This window comes from Haemaphysalis longicornis, unplaced genomic scaffold (genome assembly GCF_048455015.1).
Source record: "Haemaphysalis longicornis isolate Haplotype H1 unplaced genomic scaffold, Haemaphysalis longicornis Haplotype H1 scaffold_14, whole genome shotgun sequence".
Lineage (NCBI taxonomy): Eukaryota > Metazoa > Arthropoda > Arachnida > Ixodida > Ixodidae > Haemaphysalis > Haemaphysalis longicornis.
The window spans coordinates 17,067,730-17,094,575 of record NW_027526245.1 but is presented as its reverse complement, the minus strand read 5'-3'; the positions used below and the strand labels follow the sequence as shown (position 1 = coordinate 17,094,575).

At 49.2% G+C, this 26,846-nt stretch overlaps 1 protein-coding gene across 5 annotated transcripts in view; it reads right to left on the bottom strand.

Annotated features, from left to right (window-relative positions):
* LOC144165170 (myeloid leukemia factor 2-like) overlaps window positions 1-26,846 on the bottom strand; it is an 82,195-nt gene that overhangs the window by 33,837 nt on the left and 21,512 nt on the right. For 3 of the 5 annotated variants that reach the window (XM_077695279.1, XM_077695280.1, XM_077695283.1), the window contains exons 2-4: window positions 23,809-23,968; window positions 19,989-20,138; window positions 16,226-16,385 (exon numbers count right to left, since the gene is read on the bottom strand). In XM_077695279.1, the coding sequence (XP_077551405.1) occupies window positions 16,226-16,385; window positions 19,989-20,138; window positions 23,809-23,968 (470 nt within the window). The remainder of the gene's footprint in view (window positions 1-16,225; window positions 16,386-19,988; window positions 20,139-23,808; window positions 23,969-26,846) is intronic. The other 2 variants (XM_077695281.1, XM_077695282.1) reach the window with 1 other exon arrangement.

The following is a 26,846-nucleotide window of genomic DNA, read 5'->3' as shown; positions in this document are numbered from 1 at the left end:
TGAAAATCCACCAAACTTGTAATTTCACGCAATACACTGAAACTTGATAGTAACAATGTTTTCTCACATTTGTTAACAACTAAAAATCCTTGACAAATACTTTAAATTCTTGTGAAAAGACAGGGCCATTGATTCTCTCAGGAAAAATCAAGGGTTTTCAAGGACCATTTCAAAATTCCAAGACTTTCCAGGCCTTGAAATTGACACTTCTAAATTCAAGGGTTTTCAAGGTTTTCAAGGACCTGTGCAGACCCTGATTCCGCTGCTGAGCGGGAACATGCGGGCACTTACAAGAAAGGAACTGGCAGCAATCTCGCAGTACATTACTGTGCTGCGCCGCGGCCCTGAACATTTTAGCGCTGGAGCAAGCGCCAACTCTATGATCTCAAACATCGGTTGCCTTGGCAACAAGGCACAAACCGCTCCAGAAGTCAGTTACGGTTGCGTGATCCCGGTTCAGCTCTGGGCCCCACCTCGCGACATGTGGGCACTGCAGTGCGAGATGCGTTTGGCATTACAGGAGGCGATGGTGTGTGTGTTGTGGACGCCTTTGTTTCGCGATGAAATGCGACGTTGTGCTTCTGCGGGTGGATAGTGCTTCCCATGGTCTGGATTATCTTTCTCGAGCGACGTACGACTCAACCTCGCATGGGGTATGTGCAGTGTGCGTGGCTAAAAGCCATCGGCTTGTGCGCCCGAGTTAAATGACTTGCTGTTCGTCCCCACAAAGTGCGCGCGAGGTGAGTACCGAATTTACGACGGGCAGGAGGCAACCCATCCTCTGTCAATCGTGGTTCAGACTTTCAACGACGTTGTGTTCGTTAGAAACGCATCTCTGGATTGTTTTGAAGTTGAATAAAATGTATGCGTCAAACCCGGGCATTCGGCTCAGGGCGTTCTCTGCGATTGCACGAAAGAAGTGCCACGGGGCTTCAACGCTTTCTTTATAGAACGTAACAGAATATAGAACAGGTAACAGAATATTCATGTCGTGTTATGGCCGTGTTGCATTCAATACAAACGGTTAAGCGTTTGTTTTACACTTGTTTCGTTTGTCGTAAAATGCCCAAGCACTCCGGCACTCCGCTGGCAGATCAGCCGGCGAGCCGACGCTGAGCAGACGACTCATCTCTTTGCCGGAAGTGCGTGAAAAAGCCGCCCAATAGCAGGATGTCTAGCCCATGACGAACATCAGGGAATCGGTGACGTCGACATGTGAAGATGGCGGCGTCCAAAAACGCGAAGGAAAGGGTGAGAAAAAAACGACAAACTTTGCAACAAAAGTGTGAGCTTTCTGCTGCGCGTAAAAGATTAGTACTTGGCACAGAGGACGTTGACGACCCAATCTAACGGTTGTGCTAGTTCATTTAGTGTGCTCAAAATGCCTTTCAGGGCCCCTTTAAAAAATCTGTTGCCATTTTTTCCCGCATAATGAACCCTCCCCCCAAATCCATGCCGAATTTTCTGGAAAAAGGGTGGGCTCATTACGCGAGTAAATACGGTATTATGATAAAAAGTTACGCACACGCAAAATCTGGTGCGGGCAAGCATCAGACGTCAACCGAGCACAGACACAACAGGGAGAGCGAGCCAGAGAGAAGCAGGCAACAAATGTGAGAATCCCTAAACCGACGTCGCACTCACCGCCAATACCGTGGTGTCGAACCAGAACCGAACCAAACTGAAAACCAGAACTGAAACCACACCCACACTTATTTTCCGGCCCGCAGAACCTGAACTGGAACTGAACTGAGAAAGAAATTAGTTTCCAATTCACAGTGAAACAGTTCGATCAGCCATTGCCATTGGGTCTTTTCTTTTATGCGTGCCATGAACTTTGCAAAGTAGCTCCCCTTGAGAAGCCTGGTCTCTCCGTTACTGCAACCGGAGGAAAAGCATGCACACCAAAGTTGCAGCGGTACGCTGCTCCTGGATACCATGGCTACTCACACAATGAACCCACTACTGTTCTCAAAGCAATCAAAATGGCGCACCCCGTCCTCGCGTGCCTTCGGAGGCACAGCCCGTTTCGGCGCATGCACTGCGCTGTCTAAACCTCTGCCTGCTTTGAAAGTGCCAGCAGGAATGCCACGACTTCTGGCAGTGGTGCGCACACGCCTCTGCAGCAACCCACGAGACACGGCACAGCCCTCCCTTCGGAGTCTCTACAGCTACTTTTTGCACACCCGGAAACTTCCCTTCCTCGGGCCCGCCAGCCGCCCCAAGCTTGTTTCTGCCAGCAGCGAACACGCACTGGATCAACACTGAAGTGCCGTGCAGTTACCATGCCTCAACGCACGCTCCACCACCTAGGCTTCCATTTAAAATCGGCCCTGTAGATCGCGTACTGGCCCATCAGACACCGCCACGCACCAGGAGCACAAAAATGCAAAGATAATGGCAAGGCCGCAGATCAGCACAAAGCAGGGGAAAAATGCAGAGTACGGAGTACGTTTGTTGTTTTGTTTGTACGCTGCCGCACTTCAAAGGCGCTCCACACAAGGCAGATGGCGTTCTGCGAGCCCACAATTTCGAAGTTGTAAGCTGTGTCATTCGTGCTCACGCCACCACCTAATGTTCGTAGTTTCCTTTTGTTAGAATGCCCTTATAGCGTTTCTGCCAGTACTGTGGCGTGATATTCAGTTACTGCAATCATGCAGAGATAAAAATATTGAACAATACCTTTTCTGTTTGCACCGCATCTCAAGGTGTTGCACCGCAAGGTAACACAAAACTGAATTCCTGCAGGTGTTACGACCTTGCCCTTGCCTCACCGCAACTGTGTAAAGACAATCGGGCCGCAACACTGCTGCACTGTGCTGTGGCAGAGGCCAACACCCGAAACGCGCTGTCCATAATTTTCAAGACCTGCCTGACAAGCTGCTCGCTGCCACCACGGCTTCCGCCACCACACTCTGACGCCCTCTTTCTGATGCAGGCGAGCACTGAAAATGTCCACGTGGCGAGATTTCTACGCACATCAAAGATCCTCAGCTGGTCCCCATTGCTCTGCCAGCCTGCCATATATGGCGCGTTTCCCATCTCAGGAGCAGCTTCGGGGCATCAAACGTGCGAATATATCTTTGGAAAGAGTGTTTGGGTAAACAAGAAAGGGCCCACCACCTGGTTTGAAATTATTGCGTGCCGAGCACCTACACGAATTATTTTGTTTGTCTGCTATTTGCAGCCATTGAATCAGCAAAACACCATGAGCTACATTTCGCTTTTCCTTTGTCTGACCTTCCACAACCGGACATGCAATCACAGCAAAGAAAGTGAGTGCTGTGCTGCCTTGTCTAATAGCACTTGCTTCAGCATGCGCAAAGTGCACAGGTGAGCTTTCTCCAACGGATTCAGACAATGGTAACAGACACGGCAGAGAAAAAAAACAACTGCTCTTCATTCTTTTGCATCCCCCAGCCCTGGGCGACACATTTCAGTCACTCTTCCTGCCCCTTCTGCAGTGCCTTGCCTCTGAAGGCGCACTTTCACTGACCACTCTGCTGCACTCATTCCGCAAGGGGAGCAATGCTGTCAGCTACATTACTGTCACGCTGCCAAGGACAACACAGGTTCTCTTCAAGGAACAAACGTTCATTGGAGCAAACTTGTGCCTCGCAAAAACTTGGAGGAAATACAAGCAGCGCAGAAGCAGTCAACGAAGTGCCGTCTGCAGACTAGCATCGGAGAATCCAATGGTGCTCTGTTTGCCTTGCTAGTGTTTACGCTCCGGCGTCAACTCTTCCAGAACTACCGAATCAGATCCAGAACATTGGCGACCAAAGATGAGCACCCCATTCTAGTGACGACAGGCAGTGCATTCTTGTTGCCCAATCGGACAGCCTGCGTCGCATACAAAAAAGTGGAAACGTGCACTTCACTACTAACGCAGGTAAGAAAGCTGGGCGTGGCCAGACACTAGCGAAAAAACAATAACAAGCAAACCGGGCGGCAATGTTGGAAAAGAGCATCTTCCCAAACGAGCTGCAGTTTGTGCTTCACCTCCCTTCAGTGTGTAATTGCACAATCTGTTACAAGTTGACCAGATTTCGGGGGAATCCCCAAGGTGGAGTAAGTTTCTGCGAAGGAAAGTTCGACATCCACTTCAATGCAGCCATACGGCTACAAAGGAAAGCTATACAGCTTTCTCAGAAACTTCGCAGTTGAAGAAAAATTCGTTTTGATCCAGAATGTAGCCGTATGGCTGCATTTACGTGGATGTCAAACTTTCATTCGCAGAATCTGTCACAAGATTCTGCGATTCAGCGCAGGGGCCAGGCGGAACAGAGGGCCATTCACGGCCACACACACATCCGCAACAGCAATCTCAAAATGTGATGACAGAAGTGACAAGGGAGCGAGCATTACCGTATTGACACAATTGTAAGTCGACTCCAATGTAGGCCGACCCCCAAAAATTGCCTCTCTCTCTCTCTCTAAAAAAAAAAGCAAGCGCCACTAGAAAATCGTATCTCAAAGAGAAGCTCTTCCATCAACCCACACGGCGGCTCTACCATCAATGATCAATGCTCCCACAAGAGCCGTGTGCTCGCGGTATGCGCGGTAGATGTTAAAAAAGAAAAGCTTTTGTATAAGCACCCGGAATAACGATGCGCTGTGGGTTGAGCGGGAAGAACACATTCGTTGCGAGATGACAACCATTGAAGCAACCGGCAGCGGCCACTGCCGCGCGATACCAAAACAAACATTGCGGCTGACAAAAGCGGCCGCGCGCGATTTACTTTTGAGCAACTAACCTCCCACCATTGCGTTCGGCCCACCATCGCGTTCGGAAGTGTACTGAACAATGCGATATGATTTGGGCCACATTAGCGCTGCGCATTGAATCAAGGGATTTGCTAATACTCATTTTGTTTATTAGAGATAAATAAAACCCTTCTTGAAGCGTTTTTGCATGCGATTTGTGCGCATCGGCGTTGCGCGTGCGACTTTTTCACGCCCGCGTCGATGATTCCACGCGTGCGGCAGCTTCATTCTACCAGTTCTACCTCGGTATGACACGTGACGAGTGCAGCAGTGGGAGGAGCCTGACAACTTGCCCCAATGGGGGAGGCACACTCTTCATGGTGGTACAGTCTACGCTCGTTACAGCGGATCCGGCAACAACGGACTTTCGGTTACAACAGACCATTTCTGTTGGTTTGTCTGGTACCCATGCATTTTAAATGGAGTCCACTCCGCTCACAACGGACCCGGCTAGAGCAGACTATCGGCTACAACAGACTAAATTTTAGGCGAAAAATGTTTCGACTGAACGTTTATAGCGGACTTCCGCGGGGCCGGCGCCCGGTGTGCTTTTTCGTTTATTTTGGCAAGAAAACTATTATGTCAGGCAACATTGCTGGCAGCTGGGTCGTTGGCGCAGCCAAGCCAAGCCAGTGGCTTTTTTTTTGTGCGACCAGCGGCAGAGCGGGAGGGTAGCGGCATGAGCGGCAGGGTAGCTGAATTCACTGTCGGATAAATTAAGCGTAATTAACGCTGTTGAACACGAGGAAAAACAGGCTGACATCGCCAGAAGTACAGGCCTTTCTAAGCACAGTGTCCGCTGTACCATCAAGAACAAGGCCGCTGCCGATAAACGCGACTCCGGTGAGATTGAAAACAGGGCAATCGAATACTCGAAGTGGTGCACTCGGAGGCGAGTCTGCCCTCGTCAGTTTTTTTTATGTAATAAAAAACTCAGGTTCAGTGAAGTTCGGCTTTTATTATTCCCACGCATGCATCGTTCCGGTTCCGTTCGGTGAAAAAGGTAAGAAATGCCTCAAGTAGGGGTTGTTCCCCATCCATTGTGTGCAATCTGCCGGTAACCGTGCGCAGTCCAACTGGTGTAACTTTCGATTTTACAGCTGACCGTCATCAGATTATTTCATTACATCTGTTTCAATGACCAGAATAAAATCGCTAAAAATGTGGAATCTGCCTTGAGGGAACGTCAGGCAGCGATCCGATTTGTTTGACGAACGGTTTCGGGAAAACCTGCCTCGTCGTGAGGGGATTTAAAAGAGCCTAGCTAATGCTGACGGGCACGACTGATGTTTTATAGCTGGTTTATAATTGCGCCTAGTTTTATTCTTGCGTTATTTGCTCAGCTTATCTTGCGTCTTTACACGCTTGACCACATGCGCTAGGCCTTTTCGAAGTGCCGGTGCTAAGTTTTGGAAACGGTGTTTACGCGATTCTTTGCCGTCGCGCGAACACTGTGCAGAGGTGCTGCAGGCGTGTAGAAAGAACAAAGTGTATATACAATCATGCAATATCGGTCAAAGTACTCACTGTAGAGCTCATAGCCCCCCCCCCCCCCCCCCCCCCCCCCCCCCGTCGGATACTGCATACTTCGGCTACAGCGGACGTTTTTTTCCGGATTCAGAGGGTCCGTTGTAACGGGCGTAGACTGTAATCTGATGGCACTCGGAACAACCGGCTGGCGCCGCCGGAGATGTCTAGGCTTACCACGCTGGCGGATATTTGATTGGCGCTTTCCCTAGCGGCGCAGATGCTTTATAGTGTCATTTTCGACCACATTACCAGCTCCTTTCCTGCACAAACGTCTTCGTTTTTGCCTTCAATGATATCTTAAAGAGCGGGTAAAAGCGGTCGCTGGAGCTACGCGCACCTCCTCGCAGCTGGTGACGCCGCCATGTTGCCGCTGCCGATTGCGTAGTGCGTGGCATGCGGCTGGTATTCGCGGCAGCGTCAGCGCGGTGCATTTTCGTTAGCAGAAAACGCCCTATGCGGTTCCCACTTTAGACCATAACCGTGGGAACGAGGGTGCAAAGCTCTTCCCACCTCGCAGCACCCCCGATTTCTCGTTTCTCTAGCCGTTACTGGCGGTAGACGGTTCGACTTGGATTCTAAGTCGACACCCCAACATTGGATTGTCAAATTTGAAAAAAAAAAAAAAAAGGGTCGACCTACAATCGTGTAAATATGGTAACTACAGGATGCTTTTAACAAAATTTTGGCTCACACCCTGGAGAAAGTGGATGCTAACAAATTACCCTAGGTGGACACATGGATGATGTGAAATTCAGTGATGTGATTGGGTCGAGTCAATTTGGAGCAGCTTTTGGAGCAGCCAGAACAAGCATTAGGATTTGAGAAATATTCCTGGAAGGGCAGGAAAACAACCGACAGGAGCACCGTTCAACGCGCCGACGCAACGCAGGCGGGGAGGCGCGCCGTAGTGGAGGGCTCCTATGGATTAATTTTGACCACCTGGGGATCTGTAACATGCGCCGAAATCTCATACACACGGGCGTTTTTGCTTTTCACCTCCATCAGAAAAGCGGCCGCCGTGGCCGGGAATCGAACCCGCGACCTCGTGCTCAGCAGCACTACGCCTTAGCCACGCGGCTAAGTCATTTAAAAAATGACTATCGGGACAGCATTCGATTCAGTAGGCTGCAGAACTTTTCACAAAACCGTAACGAATGAAACACGGTAACATAATGTGGACAGTTTGATGCTTGTACAAAAAACTGGAACATTTTGAAGCTACAAACGACCACATGGCATTAGAACACATTACTAGATCCACTGAAAATGCCTTTGAACTTGTTTAAGTAAGTAGAACTTGTAATGAAACAAAACAGCACTTGTGCTAACAGCCCATGTTTCTCTGGTTTAATATGCTTGAAAGTAGAACCATCGTGACTGGCCCACAGTTTTCTTTTGTGCTGTTTCGTCCAGTGCTGCTGCCACTCTTGGCTTACCTTCCACCATGCCGTGGCTAGGACCAGCCTCAAGGACCAGGATCAAGACAACGCTGCTTAGCTGCCTGAGCCTCTTCAGCTGCTCTTGCTGGTTTTTGCTCGACGTTCGTGCTGCTCTCAAAACCTCTGGGGTCACATGGAAGCGACTTGCACCTCGTCCAAGGCGCTTGGAGAACGAAACAATGTGCCTAATGCCAGTAACGCTTTGTATTGTCAACCGAGCCCTTTCATAAAGGTTCCGGCGGTTCTCACTAAAACCCCTTTCCAAATCCGCATTTCTACGTGGAATGCAAAGCAATGCCTTCACTAGCCTGGCCAAGAGAGGGAATCTGGTTTTTTGTCAGCCTCCTCCTCCTCAAAATCTGCTGCCAAAACTCGTCAATCAGCCTATACAGATCCGATTGAACAAGTGCAAGCTGCAGCAGCGTGCATTTAGCCATCAAAATAAAAACATTGCAGGGTTGGATCACTGGTGGCAGCGTGGTAGCTAGCCTCCTCAAATAAGTGCCAGGTGACTCCTCTTCCCTCAACTGAGGGCTTGATGACATTGTCGAATGGCAGCCATGACAGAAGGTAGTCAGTGCATTCTATGAAAAAGCTCCTAGCACCCAGCCTAAATTCCTGTTTCTCTCTGGGTTCGCAAGACGGGATTGCACGCTCCGTGTCATTTCCAACTTGTTTGCAACAACGGCAACTACGCTCTGGCCCTTTCCGAGCAGTCTGTCCTCATGAAGCGTGCACGCTGCTTGTGAACAATGGCTGCCACATCTCCTCATAGAGCAAGTGAGCTAACGGCTCAGTTCTTTGAAACAAAGGCGAAAAATCGGTGAAAACTTGGACGATATTCCTCACAATGAGTCTTGCACAACGTCCCTTTCCCCTTTCCCGCTAGCCAGCCTTGCAGTGCCCCCTCCATCCCGACCCCTCGGAGCCAGCCACGGGAACTCCTGCCCAGCTTTGCTGCAAAGGAGGAAGCAACTGCGATTGCCTCCTCTTCAACGCCATAGAGCACTGCACGGGCCGGAATTTCTAGGCCCGGCCCGACCCGGCCCGGTAGAGACACGGCCCGGGCCCGGCCCGGGCCCGACAAGTTTTTAAAACGGGAGCCCGAGCCCGGCCCGAGCCCGACAAAAATTTAAAATAGCAGCCCGAGCCCGACCCGAGTCCGGTAGAATTTAAATGAAATAAGGCCGTGCCCGCCAGACTTTCTAAGTATCAGCCCGAGTCCAAAAGGCTATAAACATGAGCCCGAAAACGTTTGCTGTTTTTAACCTAAAAGCATAAGCATAAAGCGACTACATAAAGCAATGAATGGGAAATACTGTGATCACAATAATATAATTAGGATTTTGTTAGTGTTGACTCAACAGACTACGTTTACGTACATTTACTGCTGGAATATTTGACAGCATTTTGCTTTTACTATCTGTTGCTAAAGGAACTCTGAGATTGCGCCACGGGTTCAATTCGGGTTCATACACGAACGCGCCTGAAATTTGAGCAGATGACGTGTCCGCTTTCATGACTTCATTTCTGTTTTTCCCTTCAGTGATGAAGGCAGCATTATTTTGTCTGCGTTTGTTTTCTTTTCTGCCTTGAATCATGGTTTTAAAACTTTTTATCCGAAACATTGGCTCTGCTTCGAAAATTGGTCCCCGAAAATATATGCACGGTTGTGACTACCGCCCATACGAAAACATGTGGGCGTCCGGCGTTCCTACTTTCAGCAAAAGAATGGGGATGTGCGGACCTTGAAGGCAGCAGCTGATGGCAACAAATCTTGTCTGCCTTGCCTCGACATTTTTTGGGTGACAACTTGCTTTCCGAAGTGGAGAAACCGCTTCAGTAGGGTTTGGTTTCGCCCTCCACGGACCCGTACCATCCCGACGACGCTGCGGCCGCGCATGTGCGCTGTGACTGATCCATTTATTTTGTTCGACGACGACTTCGAGCCAGCCGGCCACCACCGGGGGGAGGGGGGTTCCGGCAACCGTTCGAGACAAAGCGACGACGCGGGCCGCACGACCCTTCGTGGAACTTATGTGAGGCGGACCCCGGCGACGGAATCTTTACGGCTCCCAGCCTCAGGGGATGTGTTTGTGTTGTTTTGTGAATGACTGCTTCTCCCCGCGTCTCCTCTCTCGTGCCTATTCCACCAACCCCCATCCTGTACACAGCAGTGTATTCGACGTGTGCACTCAAAATAAAGAGCTGTACTCCCATTCTTCAGTCTCCCGCTTCTTGTGGAGGCCCAGGCGCTTGGAATGCAGGGCCACACGTCGTGACCGAGGAGCCGTTTGCTACCACGGAGGTGGCAACAGTAGACAGTGCGAAGTCTATATCGCCATTGTTCTGTTTGTTTTATTTCAAAAAACATGTTGTATTGTGTGTCTGGAGTGCCCTCGTCTGGCCTGCTCTCTCCCACTATATATGCTGCCCAGACTGTCTGTTTTATAATTGATGTGAAGGCTTTCTGAGCAGAATCGTCTATTTATCATGTTTTTTTAACGGCGCCATAGTAACATTGCACTTCGCTTTTTTTTTTTCTTTTCACTTAAGGGGGGACGTGGCTTTCAAAATCAACTTTTTTATTTCTTTGTGGATTTTGATGAAAATTGGCACAGCAACTGGAAATGCTTCTGTGATAACACCATAAAAATTTGAAGTTAATATTTTCATAACTTTTTTATGTATGAAATTTTCTTTCTGTTCCGCTTGTACCGAGCTTGAGCGGCTTATAAAACACGATAGTAAACTTGTTCGAAGTGCTTTGCATTCCCAAATGAATGGACGAGGTCGTGACAGTTTTAGAATTTTTTTTTTACAACACAATGTTTTTTAGTTTTCATTTTTTTAGAGGTTAATGTGCAACAGGCATGTCAACTGTGAACGATTATTTGAATAAAAAAATCACAAAAAACAAATCTGGAAAACTAAAAGTGTCACGACCTGAACAGTTCATCAAGGAATGTAATGCAAGAAACGGAATCAAAATAGACCCAGCAGTCACGAAGAAATCCCTGGGACAAGCGACACAGGTGGCAAAAAAAAACTGTTTTGAGAAAACGGCTTCCGAAGTTGCAACATAGGTTTCACATATCAAAAGTCGTCACGGTTGTAGCCTTTCATGTCCTTTTGAACATGGGGCTTCTGGAAGGCCTTTGCTTGAAATTGGAGTGCCTTTGCAGCCTTTCTCTTTCCAGAAAACATCATTTTCAGCTCCTCCGTGAAGAGTACATACCCCCCTTTGCAAACCAAACGGAGGGGAGATGGGTTTCAATGGGCTTTCAATGCAAAGTAGGTTAGTTGGTTGGCTGTATCGCACTGGACAACCTCCTTTTGCAGTGTTGTCACCATGGCAACAAGTTAAGCATTTTTTTAACTTAAATTTGAACATTCTTGGCTTTTTTTTCATGTTTTATCTTGCCTGGCACAACAACTTAGTACTCATAGTGCAGGTGTTCATTGCCAAAAGTTTGCATACCACAAGGTTGAAAATGAGCTACTTTGAAGCTTGGTAGAGTATTCTGCATAACTCCCAACTTCAATGCAAGAGCATATTTTTTTTTTACTACTTTTGACATTCAAGGCATCCAATATTTCTCGCAGCACAGCCAGTATGCCCTGAGCAATGGTATCAATAATTTCCCTAAAAAAATCACTGTTAAATGCTGCCACAGTAACGTACATTTTTAACGCAGAGAGCATATTTTATTCCTATATTACTAACTCAAACCTGTTTGCATGAAAATTACAAGTGCACGGGAAACATTGCGCAAGAAAGGCGATATGGCTCGCGCGCATCGCAGCGCACGCTTACCGCGACATATCGAGCTTTGATATACCTGATATGGCTGGTCAGGTCGCTTTTAAGATTAAAACTAACGTCGCAGGCATTAATTACAACTACTGGCGTTCAATCGTAACCGGTTGCCCAGTCATGTGATGCTCCAATGCGCGTCGGCTATGCCGTGCGCGCCGCAGCGTTTGACGCGTCGACCGTTTCTTTCTCAAGGCTAGCGAGCCCACAGTCAAAACACAGCAATAACTAAGCGTGTAAACATCGCAAATCCGACTAAAAGTTCACTTCACGAACCGCTATCGCAAGCGCGCACACCGCGTCACCCGCCGGGGTCTGGCGACGGTAGAGTCACGCGCACCACGAAGCGTTCGATGACCTCCGCCTTTCGAGCCACACAACTTCCCGTAATCTGGCTAGTTATCTCTGGCATTCCCATCGCGATAGCGTCCGTGTTGAATACCACAGATTGAACAGAAACTCGGCCGAGCGAAGCGGCGAAAATGAACTCAATCCGCTCGCTACGCAGCACAGGCGGCCGCCATCTTGCGTTGCGCCCGCGACATCCAATTAGGAGGGTCGTCGTTCTGCGCCCCGACCGGAGGACCAATAGCGCTTCAGCATCTATTTCTAGCTTCGTTTGTGCGTCGTTTCTTTTCTGCCGTTTGTGCGTTTGTGAATGAACGAAGATAAAAGAGACGAGCGGAACCGGAAAAACGATCGCTCGGCCGATCTAACCATATCAAAATGGCCGCGCCCGGTGGCACCGTTGCGGAGATAGAGCGCTCCGAAAATTGCCGTTTTTTCGCCCTTTTGCGCTGATAGTTTGTCACCGCGCCTGACAAAAGTATTTTTTTATGCCACTTTGCGACGCTTTTCAGCGTAAAAACTTTGCAGACGCACAGAATAGGAAACATAGAAGCCGAATATGCGGGTTTCAAAAAAACGATGTTTTGGTCATTTTTCCGAAGTTGAAAGCCGCGTCCCCCCTTAACCTCAAATATCAATGGGAAAACTTCTTGCTATCAACTATTTAGAATTAGCGTCACAACACTGCCGTGCCTCAGGCACTGCTCGGGCCGGCTCGGGCCGGCAAGGCCCGAAACATTTTTCGTTCTAGCCCGAGCCCGGCCCGGGCCCGAGAAAATGTGTGCTACCCGGCCCGAGCCCGGCCCGCGGGCCGGGCCGGGCTCGGGCTTTCGGGCCGGCCCGGGCCCGTGCAGTGCACTACAACGCCACATCGAGGAATCCCGGCAAAACGAAGTTTCGGCGCAAGACTGCTCGAAATGTACCGGGATGTAGCAGGATTTGCCTCTCGGCACGGTTGGGCGCAATTGGCGCAGCTACTGTCACATCACTGAGGATTTTTTCCTTTATGCATACTGATGAAAAAAACACACCCCTGGTGCTTAAACGTGCCTCCCGCTAATGTGCAGAGTTGACTTGCCGGTACGCAGGCCTACGGTGATGGGCAAGTACAAAACGAAAATCCCGATTTCAACAAGAACAACAAGCTCGGCTCATTGGGGATATGCAAAGCGAAAGCTCGGTCTAGCCTGGCTTCTGGCAGCAGCGGGGCAGCAGAGCCCGATTTCTGCAGTCACCGCGCCGGTTGGAATCACTTCCCTTCAAATTTTTTGATGCTGCCAGCAACAAGTGTGGTACTCCTTCTTTGCTTCAATTGTGTGTGGCACTTGCTGTACCTGTTCAGCTATGTCTGCTCCCTTCGAGGACTTCCAAGAGGAGCTAAAGCACGAAGTGAAAGAATTCAGAAGCACGACTGAGCGCATTCTTGGGAAGAAGGAGCCGAGGGAAATGAACGAAAGAAGTCTGGCGAAGCGAGGAAGGGCCCGAGGAGGAGAACGCAGCACTGGGAAAGGGAATGCCAGCTTGAGGATAGCAGCAAGCGACCAGAGCTCAACTGAGGAACTGCAGCACAGAGATCAGAGGAAAACCTCGAAGAGATTGTGTGCACACCTGCACCCTTCTACAAGCACCACCGGCGCCAGCAGACACTGAGGTGTGCCACGGGGTGAACACCAAAGATATCTGCCCGAACATCATTGTGCAATTCAAGAGCGAGACTCCTTGCTTTGCAAGGAGCCAGGCTACCAATTAACGACCTTGGCTTTTCAGCAAACACACGGGTGTTTGCGAGTGCACATCTCTGCCCTGCCCTGAAGAAGCTGCTAGGCATGGCCATTGCCAAGAAATGGGAATGTCAGTGGCAGTTCGTATGGACAAAGGCGGGGAGCCAAACGAGATGAACAGTCCACTGTCATTCACGTGCAAAGTGAACGAGACATTGACACGCTCACATAATGAAACGCAATCAACATGTTTACTGTCGCAACCACCGTGGCCCTACGGTGTCAACAGCATCGCTGATGATAATGGCAGCATAGTGGATAATCAAATGCTTTCACCTGAATATACGTTCCGCTAGAAATAAGGAGGAGCTATCTTTTTAAAGCAATTTAATTTCACTTGTGACGTAGTAATCTTCCAGAAACTCGGTCTGCTTCAGAACACGACGTAATCAGAGATGCATGTTACAGCACATTTTATTGCGAAAGGTACTGACACCAATTTTCGCCCTGTACTCAACAGCCTGCGACGCGAAGAACATACTTCAATCGGATCTCATTTATCGCGCCGACAGAACGGCACCAAACAAATGGACATCATCCCGTGGCAGCCAAAAGGAGTGACACGGACAGCGCTCGTCCAAAACTCGTGACGTCACTTCACCCGCGTGGCTTGGCGCGGCCTCGTGAGCGGCGACATGGGTGCACGTAGCCAGAGCCCAGAGAGGCACGGTTGGCAAAAATAAAGTTCCACACACTGGAAAGGAAGCGATTATATGGCCTGGAATCGGGACTTTTACTGAAAGCCGTCATTGAATTTCAGCCGCAATGGTCAGCTAGCACCTTCAGGCAAGCGCCGCGGTTGAAACAACGCCCCCAGCAGACTCCGCAGTGTTGTGACATCTGCACAAAGCGGTGAGGTCATGCCGCGATTCTGTCGTATGCGCCTTTCGGGCTGAAGCGGTAAATTGAAACAAACGATTTTCAGGCTGTTCAATGTTGTTAATTATCGTGCGCTGAAGTATTTAAAGTGCTGTAACAGGTTCGGCAGACCATTGCGCATCGATAAAAGCAATAAAAATGAAACAAAATTTTCGTGCCAGTACTCTTAAACAGACGCCACAGGCGAGGTGGGGGTGTGTTGCTCAACATAAAAAAAACGGCTTTGAATGTCATCTTCTCAAGCAATTCTCATTTTCCACCGATGACATTGAGTGTTTACCTGTTGGAAGTCGTAGATGCATGTTTGTAGTAATGTTTCGCCCGCCCGATGGCAGCAGTGATAGCTTTCTTAATGGCCTTGAAAGTGTCTTAAACTACGCAAATAAAAGTCATCTAACTTGGGAGACAATGTCAACATAAACGTGCTACAACCATCATCTTCGCAACATGAATTTGAAACACCGTTGTTATCAAATGATTTCGGTCAACAGCTCAAAATCGCTATGTGTATGACAACAAATACGCAAACATCACTAGATGTTTTCACCTCTGACGAAATAATTACAGGTGTGCTTGAATCAAGCATCAGTGATCACCTGGTGACCATTTTTATGTTTTCAAAGAAACCTACACACCAAAGAAAACGTGAATCTAACCTAAATGTAAAAATCCAAGATATAAACAGCAGCAGTTTAGAAGCCTTTCGTTCGAGCAATGCTGCAATAAATTGGGACAAAGTGCGTCAACCCGGCAACCCAGATGAAGCATACGAGGAGTTTTTGGGCCTCTTCAGGAAGGCATACTCGCAATCTTTTCCTCTAGTTAACGTTCGAAAGGCTACGAAGGCACATAAAACGCGCTGCACCCTGGACGGACACAGCCACAGAGGCTGCCGGTGGCTGTGGCAGTGGCCGCGAAGCGGTGCAAGCAGCTCGGGCAACAATGCGGGTGATGATGTGGGCCCCTTTAGCGCGCTTTGCTCCGCCCTGCTGGCCCCTCCCACTGCCGGGGGGCAACACCTCTCACTCACACTCTGTATCCACAGGACCAGAGCCGTCTTCCAGAGCAGGAAGCCACCAAGATTGAGTCGCACAGGGACGGGCCACGTGACAGTTACTCGCTGGGACGACCACTCTCTACTCCATGTCTGGTTAGTGCAGTGACAGAGTGCAAAGGCTGGAAGAACTGCTTCACCTGAGACTGAATTGCACTGAGAGATAACGCTAGCACACGTAAGAAAATCTTGTACATTGAAAGCTCTTCTTCCTTCACTTTTGGTTCAAAATAGAAGCGGGTCTTTGAGACTTTTTCTAAAGCTTGGCAACATTTCTATCTGGTAAATGAAATCTCGCATTTCCTCCAATCACTATGTCCTAAAAACTACGCCACACAGAAGCTTGACTTTTACATACCTTGTATAATCCCCAACCTAACGACGACTGCACAAAAGTCCACAACCCGTACAAAAAATTTTCTGAACTTGAAAAGATGCAATTTCTTTGCAGCTCCTAAAGATCCCAGGCTAAAGGTTAACTTTGCCGAAGATATTGCAATACACTAGGACACTGCATATCTACAAAAAGGTTTCCACATTTTTCGTTCTGAGGCACACGCCTCTCTCGCATATTGTGCAGTGGCTTTTCCACACACACCCATGTACGCACCCTCGTCCAGGTTGACGTAGTGCACGCTGTGGTCCTCGTCGCCTGTGCGGCGGTTGCGCTTGCGGCCCACTATGTGCGCCCGGTCATCCAGGTGGTGCCCGATGGTCAGCTCCTGCAGCCCCGTGCGGCTGTCCTGGAGCGACCGACGCGTCTCCTTCACCTGCACAGGGGGGGGGGGGGGGGAGGACAGCCACACTCGCCCTCTCTGCGGTCGCAAACGTCCCCTTGCTTGGCCTCAGCCTCCAGCCACATGCAGCGTTCGCTTTTTTAAACCAAAGCCAAAGCTTTTTACCTCTACCCGTCAAGGGTTCTGTCACGACCGTTGCTGTCGACAGAAAACTCCCGTGAACAAGTAAAAGAAGTCACTGGCGCGGCCAGGAATCGAACCAGAAACGAACAGAAGAGCGGAGCGAGAGCCCACGCAGAGACGGGGGAAACAGACAGTGCACTCACCCAGCACATCTGCAGGTTTACCCCCTGTGTTCTCGCTGAATATGCCACGTGATAGCGTCATGCAACCTCTCGCGCCACTGTGTACTCGCCCACGGCATGTGTAGCGGCCGTGTGCATGCCTTGTGCATGCACTGGGAGTTACTAAAAATGAAAAGGATCTCACTCCTCCTCCATCTCTCCCGCCGACCTCATCGCACCTGTCGGCGGCGGTAGAGGCGAGATCGCGCAACACCTGGTTTGAGCTTCCTTAACTAATAATAAAAAAGAGTTTCCACTCACGTGCTACACCAATACAGCACAACTAACCACCATTCGTCGATCTAGCATTGATTTAACCTCAGCAAAGAATGCCTCATTGAAGTAGTTAAGGGTGCGGTTAAGTGCGTTTCACTTGTGTCTGGTTTCACCCTTTGTAGAGCCCGTGTGTGAATTCAAGTGACGTCGCGCTGTGGGTGTTCTTTACAGCTTCGCTTTCCAACCACCTTGACAGGGTGGATTAACGGGCATTCTTTTTTTTTTTTACTTTGTGTCTAGTTAGAGAAGAGAAGGGAGTGCAGACTGGGTCACATGGCTAAATCCAACTTTTATAGTATTTCTTTTTTGGGACCGTAAAACAAAGCCCCAGCTACAATGGTTGATCAGTGGACCCGCCGAAAAATCGCACTATAAACCGTATTCTCCTTGGGGCAATTGTGCTTTGAGCTCTATAGAAGGCCCACCAATGGCCAGGAAAACCCACATTATGTCTGGTGGTTACATTATAAATGGTCTACACTGTACTTGCAAATATAGCTGCAATGCTGTGACTGTGTTTACGGGGTGACGCCCTGGTTGTGTCCTCTGTTATCTAACCTTGCGGATGCAAAGCTGCCCTGGAAAAGGGGCAGAAAAAGTCAAGACCTCCAGTCAGCCAGAACTTGGAGATTCGCATCTTGCAGCATGGCCAACGGCGAATCACGATGCCTATATCGGTTGTACATCAATTGGGCTGTAGTGCTCTCTATTTTTTTGTGTATTAGCAACTGTAGGCAGGTCCCACACAATGCTGGCATATTCAAGAGAAGGAATACCCAAGGTTTTATACGTTCAAAGTTTTCGTGAACCACAATTTGCGCTTTATCCTCCAGGCAGCACAACATATGCCGTAAACGTGTGCTGTCCAGCTAAGCTTCGATGTGATTGTTACACTTGAGTACTCTTATCCATCTGCTTGCCTGATAGTGTAATTCCCTACATCATAAAAAAATTCCAATTTCTGAATTTAGTTACTCAGACATATGTAGTAGGGGCGTGCGAATACTCGAATATTCAAATACGAATCGAATAGTACCTGTGCGAATAATTCGATTCATGAATCGAACATCCCCTATTCGATTTTTCGAATAGTCCAGTGGAGTTTTTAAACGTTCCCTGGCTTTGCGAAAGCGAGAGATGTCGGCGCACACTAACGCACTGCTGCTACACCGTCTACTCGGCAAGTTTCATCCTAATCGCACTTTCGATGAGCGCGCCTTGCAGAGGCCGTAAATTTCTATCCCACTGCACGAAGTAATCTGTGATTGCGTCGATAAGACCTTTCTTTCGAGCCGTCGCCGTCGACTCTGGCCGCCATTTTGAATCGTGCGACTGGATGTTTATTACACGTTAGGGCAGCTTCCGATAAAGATCACTGCTGTTTTGACACCACTTCCGTTAATTTAAAATGAAAAGCGGTTCTGGCTGTTTTTAATGCAGTTGGTGTGTGTTTACTGCGTGTTTATTTGTTTTTAGACCACAGTGGATAGCGCAGGCTTGCCTACGGCGACTGTAGCACGAGCTTACCTTCCGCTACATATTACAGTTTTAGCATAGTGGCTTGCGGAGGCTCATGCTACGGCGGCGGGTTAGCGGAACCCGACTGCGCAGGCGCGTGCAGGGAGGGCGAGGAAGTTGCCCCTCAGCAGAACGAATGCGCGGGCACTGCAAAAGCCAGCCCACGGAACTAATCTACCCCACTGGAGCGAATTTGCACCTGCCCAGTCGGGCCCCGCTAACCTTAGCGTAGCAGACTGTACCCGCAATGATAAAACTCTCTATTGCATGTGCTTCCGAAGAAGTGCCTCATTGTGGTCCATGATTGCTTTCACGTCCCATTGTTCATGCCTGCAAAGTGCTCGCTTCCGAGTTAAGAGGCTCTGAAAAGTCGTTGCCTATGATTGCAGTACAGCAACTCCAGTGCAAGTCTTTTTTTTTTTTTTTTTGAAATGCTTATTGTGCCCGCTTCGGATTCCTGGAGTACCGCCAATGCGAGTTGAAAAGTGTGTTCTCCGGGTTTAAAAAGAATGTCATGTCTCCCGAACATGCGAAGTAGCTTCTGCTGTTGCACAAAAACCTACAAAAAATCGAGGCCTGTAAAAAAAAAAATTGATATTCGATATTCGGCTTTTTTTTCCGAATTCGATTCGATATTCGTTTCGAAAGTTACTATTCGGCATTCGCACACCCCGAATATGTAGTTTTCTCAAAATAAATTGCCATTTCCCACTCCTTAAACTACTCTTTTATAAAGTTTAGGTTCGGACAAGTAAAGCTGGTCAGAAAGAGTTTACAGTGCATTCAAAATTATGCAGTTGTTGGCAAGTAATTTAATGGACATACCAGGTTGGATGCTTGAAACTTGATCATTAATGTAGATATAAATATTACCGCCCCCAAAATTGACCCTTGCGGCACTCCAGAAAACACCCCCCTTTAACTAGAGCCGTTTGTATCTACATACTGTTTTCTATTGGTTAAAAAAAGCTATGACCCGGTTAATTATACCCTGGCTCCCTTTCCTGTTGATTTGAAGTCAACACGAAAGGAAGCAAGTGTATCAGAAGCTGTCCGTTTCACTCCTTGATACGGAGATTGCATAACTCGCATGACTAGTTGCGATGAATTGCCCCACAGAGGAATAAAATGTTGCTGTCGAAACAAATGTTCCGATACCAATTAATCAAATTTTATTTCGCCTTTTCATGGACGTTTTACTGCGGCATTAAAACACGCTCACATGTTGGTCAGTGCCTCTGTTGTGCATGTGCGCTGCTTTCTTGGAGTGGAGGACCTAGTCAAAGGTTTTGGAAAAGTCCACCAAAGTGACACAACCTGCCCATAATTGACGAGGACATCAGACAACTCGTTAACGATGCTTCTAATACCTCCATGAGGCCACTTCACTCGAAACGAAGGCCAACACTGGCGATCCAAAGCTGTGCCCAATGCCTCTCAGTGAACAGGAGTCTCCCTTTGCAGCGCCTTCCTTGGGCAAGGCCCTTCCTTGACTCACCCCTCCCGGAGCGGTGCGCGTGCACTGGGAGGCCTGGTACACCTGGGGCTGGCCGTGCTCGTCGGTCGTCATCGTCACCACCGAGGACGACGAGAAGCTGTGGCACTGCGCCGGCGGCTGCTGCTGGGCCCCCTGCAACGGCGGCAGCCCCTTCATCCCAGAAGAGGCCGTGAGCACAAGTGTCAAACCAAATGGCAGACTGTGGGCACGCCGAGAACCACCGCCAGAGCAAACATCTGCCCTTCTCGGGGAGTGCTCAGAAACAGGCCTCCCCCATCAGCAGCCCTGCTGCCCTCCCCTCGAGCGCAACGCAGGTGCTTGAAACGTACAGGTTAGGCTGTCGTATTAACAAAGCAACACTGTCAAGTTTCACTAAACGGCCCTAAATGCCAATTTCCTTGTTTTTAATTGAAAGATCACACTTCCAAAGATGTTTTGGCTTTTCCATGACGGCAAACAATTCTCTGCGTAGAAAAACAGCCTGTAGCTCTCCTCTACATTTTAAAGCAAAAGTCTTAACGGAACACTGGAGGCAAAACCAAAGTTGGTCCAAATAAATAGATTGGCATCCGCAGAAAACGCATACCCATTCCTGCAGCAGTACCTTGAAAATAATCGTGTAAATAATCAAAACATGAAACTATCAGTTGCCCAGCAAAGATGACATCAACAGCGACCGAGCCGATGTGCCCAGAGTCACGTGACGAACAACAGAACGAGAACCGCGCACAAGGTCTCGAAGAAACAAAATCTTTCCTTGTACATACACTTTCACAAGTCATAAAATAATTAGGGGTGAGCGAATATTCGAAACTTCGAATATTCGATTCGAATTTTTTTGGTATTCGATTCGATTCGAACGACACTTTTATTGTTCGAAATATTCGAACCACCCAAAACTAAAAAAAAAATTCAGAGTGTGTCTCAGCGGCGAAGTCGCGAAGCATATACACGGCGAACGGTACATGCTTTCGCAGACTGTATCGGTGTTTATTCGTAGTTACAGTGGACTCTCGATAATACGATTCTGGGGGTGCGAATTTCGGGATGATACGAATTTCCGTAAAGTCCCGGCGAAATTGCATTGTTTGCAATGGGAAAAATTTCGGCTGTTACGAACGGACCTGCGCGGCCCGGCAGATGATACGAACGAGCCGGCGAGGCACCCGACTGCCGAACGAGCAAGTGACGGCTCTCGCTCCCCTGTTTGTCACTCTTTCTCCAGAAACGGCCGGGCTGCTGTTTTCTGCTCGCAAAAACGCTCTGCGCACGCCCAATGCGCGCTGACCCCGCCGCGAAACCACCCCCACCCCATGTTGGCGCGGCCGGCGGCGTCAACATGGCGTCGGCTCCAGCCGCGAAGTGGCGCGGGCGCTCGAGCGACCGCTTCTAACCGCTCTTTATAATGCGGCTCAAGGGAGACACGAAGTTGCTTGTGCGGTAAAGAAGCTGATAATGCATGCGAAAACGGTACTATAAAACATCATCCGCGCCGCTAGAAAGTGCCCAGAAAATATTTGCCGGGGTACTAAGCCTAACTATTTCCGGCGGAGCCAAGCCGGCTGTCTCGATCTCATCGCAAGTAGTCAGTAAAGTCCCTCGATCGCCGATCGAGGGACTTTAGTAGTCAGGCTCCTCCATTCTGCCGCGCGCGTCGTGCGTCATTTTCTGACCGAGGTAGGCGCTACCGCGGGCGCGAAATCGTCGATGCAGGCGTGAAAATACAGTGCTCGCAGAGCCGAGGCGAGCGAATCGCGTGCAAAAACGCACCATGCGGTTCACGCTTGACTGTTGCGGCGTGTAGCGAGCTTGGGCACAGCGAATGAGGAGATGAGCGCGAAGCTTTACGTGCTCCAGAAAGGACTGCTTTGCGACATGGGGGTTAAAAAAAGCAGAAAAAATCACGAATTTCTTCACGCGAAAGTAAGAAAAGGAATAAACGAAAACTTTTTTCAGCGCTCAATTTTTTGGTCTGTGTTGGTTCATACGAATTTCGGGTGATACGAATATTTTTTGCGGTCCCGCGAGATTAGTATCATCAAGATTTTACTGTATCAGCGCGCGGCAATGTGCCCGGGCTCGGGCATGCCAGCCACTAGTGTCTCAAGTGAGCGGCTGTTTTCGGTATCTGGTGGAGTCGTGACGAGCGTCCCCGAACATGTCGAGCAGTTAACCTTTCTCCATGTTAACATTTAAGTGAGTGCAGACCTTAACTTGTTGAGTGCAATGGTATTGTGTAATTCCTAATTTTACTTTGTGTGATTTGTTGTGCAATAACGTTGCAGTTTTTGTGTCTCTAGATGGTGAAAACTTAAATTTTACAAAAAACAATAAGTATTCGTATTCGAAAAATATTCGAAAAATATTCGATTCGATTCGAACTTTCTTTTTATTATTCGAATTCGCTTCGAAATTAAAAAATTGATATTCACACACCCCTAAAAATTATAAATGTACAGGTATTCGAAAGGTGCCAAGCCACAGAGCTGGTGGCGGTTTGGATGGTTATTCCGGGTTCGGCAAAGTCACATGTCTGTTATCTGCTTGTTTACATCATGGTGGCAAGTAGCGAGTCGACCTTCCACGGTTCCACTTTTCTGCAAACAGTAATTGGTGGCTGATAAAACAAGTTTTTCGTTTCCTCGCGTAGCACTGTCTGCCCAAACAAAGTTGTGCACCCAGGCCGGCAGCGGCCGAAGTTGTGTGGGTGTTGTGGTCACGCTCGCTTTGCAATGAAATTTGACGGCGTGCTCCTGCGGGTGGAACTGTGCTTACTCTGTTGGAACTATCAACAGTGAAGATTCAACTCTGCCCCAGGTATGCGGAGTGTGTGCGGGTTTTTTGAACAGCCTTTTGGCTTGAAGTAACTTGTTCACCTGCGTAAATCTCAAGAACCGAGTGCCACCCTTGCCATGAACAGGAGGCAATTGATCACCTGTTAATTTCGTGCTTCAGCCTCAAAGCGCATTCAGTGACAATGTACTTGTTCGAAACCGTTTTTTGGTTGTCTCGAAGTAGACTAAAATGCGTACATCAAACAGGGTCTTTGATTCCGGCCGTTGTGGTGTGCTGCTATGCTTCCACTACAGTGCGTTCTTGGGTGAAATGATGATATTTGTGCCACGTTACACACAATTTTCATTCCACATTGGCACCAAGGCGTCGGTTAGTAGTGGTTTGGGCATTCCTAAAAGCTCTAGGCGCACTTCGCGCAGATGGGCTAATAGACGCTTCGCAAAACATTGAACAGATGGTGCAATAAGCTTTACCATATCGTGACGGAAAAAATTTAGCGGATTCGCACTGTTACAAGTTAAACTATCCGATGACACCAAGTTGGTAAGCTGAGTGCTCAGAAGCGACTAAAACCCATAACGAGAGTGCAAATCAAGAGATTTTTCTCGCTGTCCAGCAGACGTTGTGCGATTGAAGGTATGTTCACATTTTTTAACCACCATCTCGTGCCCCTGCACGGCACCAAGATGGACGCACAGAAAATGGCAGGTAACGGAAGTGTGGAGCGGGCAAGTTGTTTTGTCATATGCGACGAGTGGGTCCTGCAGCCGTGACGGTTCGCTCGATAGGTTTTAGTTGACTTGCTAGACCACACCACTGTCGCCCTCGCTTCCAGCAACCCCGGACGTCACACAAGACGCCATCAAATGGCACGAGGAATGAAGTGCACGTTTCCGTGGCTGGCATCCTTGGCCGCCCCACCTGCCTTCAGTGTCCCTCCGAGCCCGCCATTCTGTCCACTGTGCGCACTAAGAAACAGCTAGGAGTGTGCCAAGGCAGGTCGGCCGAGAAGGGGCTAGCTCACCGTGGCGGAGAAGAGGTCGTCCAGGGCCGGGAAGGCCCCCAGGCTGGCCGACCGGCGGGCCCCTGCGAAGCCCGGGAAGGCGCCCAGCATGGGGCCCAGCATGCCCTCCATCATGGCCTCCATCTGCCGCAGGCCTCCCGGCTCAAGGGCACGCGCCAGCCTGCACGGGCCAGGGCACTGCACTCACACGCTGCCCCGCAAGCAACCGGGGCGTCACTGCACATGCACTGCCTCCCTTCGCAGCTGACTAGCGCCTGTGCTCCCAACTATTTCATTGTCACTGGGCACCCAGCCGAACGGCCTGCATTGAAAGCCTTTCCTAGAAAGATCGGTCGCCCTCTGCAGCCTGCAGGGGGATGTCGACCCCTTTTGCCAGCAGTTTGGCCCTCACTGGAGCGCATGCACCACGGCCTCCTCCGCAGCTGGGTCCCTGGGAGGCGGCCTTGAGCCCCCCCGCCCAGCACGCAGCTTCACAGGAGACGCCCCGGGAGGAAGAGCAAGCCGGTCGGCTCGCAAAAGACCAGGCGAACTTGGCTCATCCAGGGTTAGGGGGCGAGCGCAGCCGCAGCCAAAATATTACCACGCACCATCACTGAGCACTGTCGTGGACCACTCATGGACGGGAGGAAAATGAATGCAGAAACCTGGGTTGAATATGAACAGTTTAAACTGCCCATTTCACACACATCACGCAACGCAGTGGAAGCTATGCAAGTAGTGTGCAGCAACAAATGAACACATTGTGTTACTCCGCGTGCACCGGGAAACAGCACATGTGTGAAGGACCAAGACTCAAAACCTAGCCTGGAATGTTTTTTCGGAATGATTTTTTTAAAAACAATAATAAGGGTGAGGAAATAAAATAGGCCCAGACAACGAAGCTTGGTAGAGAGAAAGGCGGGAGTGGCGAAACGAGCTCAAAGTTGAGACGCGCTCATCTCGCAGCATTCCTTGGACACAAGGCACCTTCTGCGGGTTCCTCTGGCAACAAACACTGAAAGCAAAATGCTGCCAAATATTGTAGCAGTAAAGTACGCATACACTGTCTGTTTGCAAGTTCACGGCTCTAAGCAGCCTTGAAAGTGACGCTCTCCAGCCGGGGCTGAGCGTGAAACGGAGCCCAGCCACCACTCGGAGCTAGGATCAGGGTGCACTTGCGGTTCCTAAGATGCCCCCACATTTGTGGCCCTCCTCAATCCAGCAGGGGCCTTTCACTGGCGGCTTTTCGTGTGTGCAGGATTAGAGCTGCTTCATCCTGGCAAACCTCTGCTTCGCTGAATTCGCAAGATTAAAGCCTCGTCTATTATCTTTACAACGCGGTCAAGAAGTGCCCCTTACTTTTCGTGGGGAAGAAAATCGACATGGGAACAGAATTCAGTAAAATCTGAGTGACTGACAGGACTGCGCACATGTAAAAAACGCACAGATGCACGATACAAACATGCACACCGTAAGGGTTCGTTATGGTGATGCCTCCCACTTCAATTGCTGGCTCAATGGGTCCTTTGCAAACTGAATGCTCCCCGTGTCGCCGTCTCCCCCACTGCAACAATCGGTTGCGAAGCCCAAGCTCAGCCCAATGGCCACACAGTGCTTGTGTGTGCCACGCCTGTGCTTCTTGTGGCACAGCTGCTCTCAAATGTGAATCACCAATGTGCCCAGAATGCCCTCCTGTTCACTGCAGGCAAGAAAGTCCCTCCACAGAACGGCTGCTCGCCTCGTCATGCAGCAGTGCAGCAAATGCTGCACAGTGGTCGATACACGCGAAAATGGCACAGCGGGTCAAAAGGACAGCACCAGGCACGGGGGTATCCGCCTGCGATAACAACCCGGCCTGGCTCACAGCAGTGGTGCGCAAATTACACCACTCGTGCTCTTGCCACACAGAGAACATCAGCCATCAGATGGTTGGTGCAAGGCCAACTAGGGCAAAGATGTAAACTCTAAAATTGCTCAACAAAAGCAAAAGGCCAGGGTGTGATAGTGCATGGCATAAAATTAGGTGCAAAAACTATGTGCGATAGGATACAAGGTGTAAAAATTTGATTTCGCTAAGAAACTTAGAAGTGCACGTAGAGGAATCGTGGGATCATCCGCTAAAAACGGTGCTGGGTGTAGTGGGATGTGTTGTCGGTATAGTTGTGGGAAATGTTTGAGTCTTGTTCTGTGGAGTGCTTCGCATGTAATGAGAATGTGAATTACAGATAGGCCCTCCCCACACCTGCTACACAGGGGTCTTGGAGATCCAGTGAGCAGATGGGAGTGCGTCGCACGTGTGTGGCCTATTCGTAATCTAGCTCGGGCAACTTCGATAAATCTGTTGTGCGAGTCAGTAGTCTACTGCCCCATGTGTGGTTTCATTATGTGCAACTTGTTGTCTGTCTGTCTGCATCCCAGTTGGCTTGCCATGCTTGGCGAAGGTGTTGTCTTATGTGTGGCTTGAGGTCAGTGTAGGGTATTGTTGTTACGTCCACTGAGTTTGTAAGTGCAGCAGCGGTGGCCATTCGATCCGCGGTCTCATTCCCCACGATTCTAGCATGGCCTGGAACCCAGCACAGGATTAGTTGAAAATTATTAGCATACACAGACATTATGGCATTAAAAACTAGATTGACGATGAAGTTTTTTCTGGGTCTGTGTGATGACAATGAATGCACAACGCTCAAAGAGTCTGTAAAGATGACGGACTCGGGAATTTGTTTTCTAAGAATGTGCTGAGCGGTGATTAAAATGCCATAGGCTTCTGCTGAGAAGATAGTGGTGTGTACGCTTATGGTTGTGCAAGAATTAAAGTTAGGACCACGAGTGGCGCAAGACACCATAGTTGAAGTTTACGAGGCATCACTGTAAAATTCGGCACATTTATATTTATCCTGCAGGGACAAGAAGTGCTGCAGAATCGCACCACTCGGAACCCTGCTTTTATCTATTTTCATAAAAGAAACATCACAACAAACAGGCTGCAGTTGTCATGGTGGTACAACGTCAGAAAATGATGATGATGTGCATACATCTAAAAACCCAACGGAAAGGCCTGA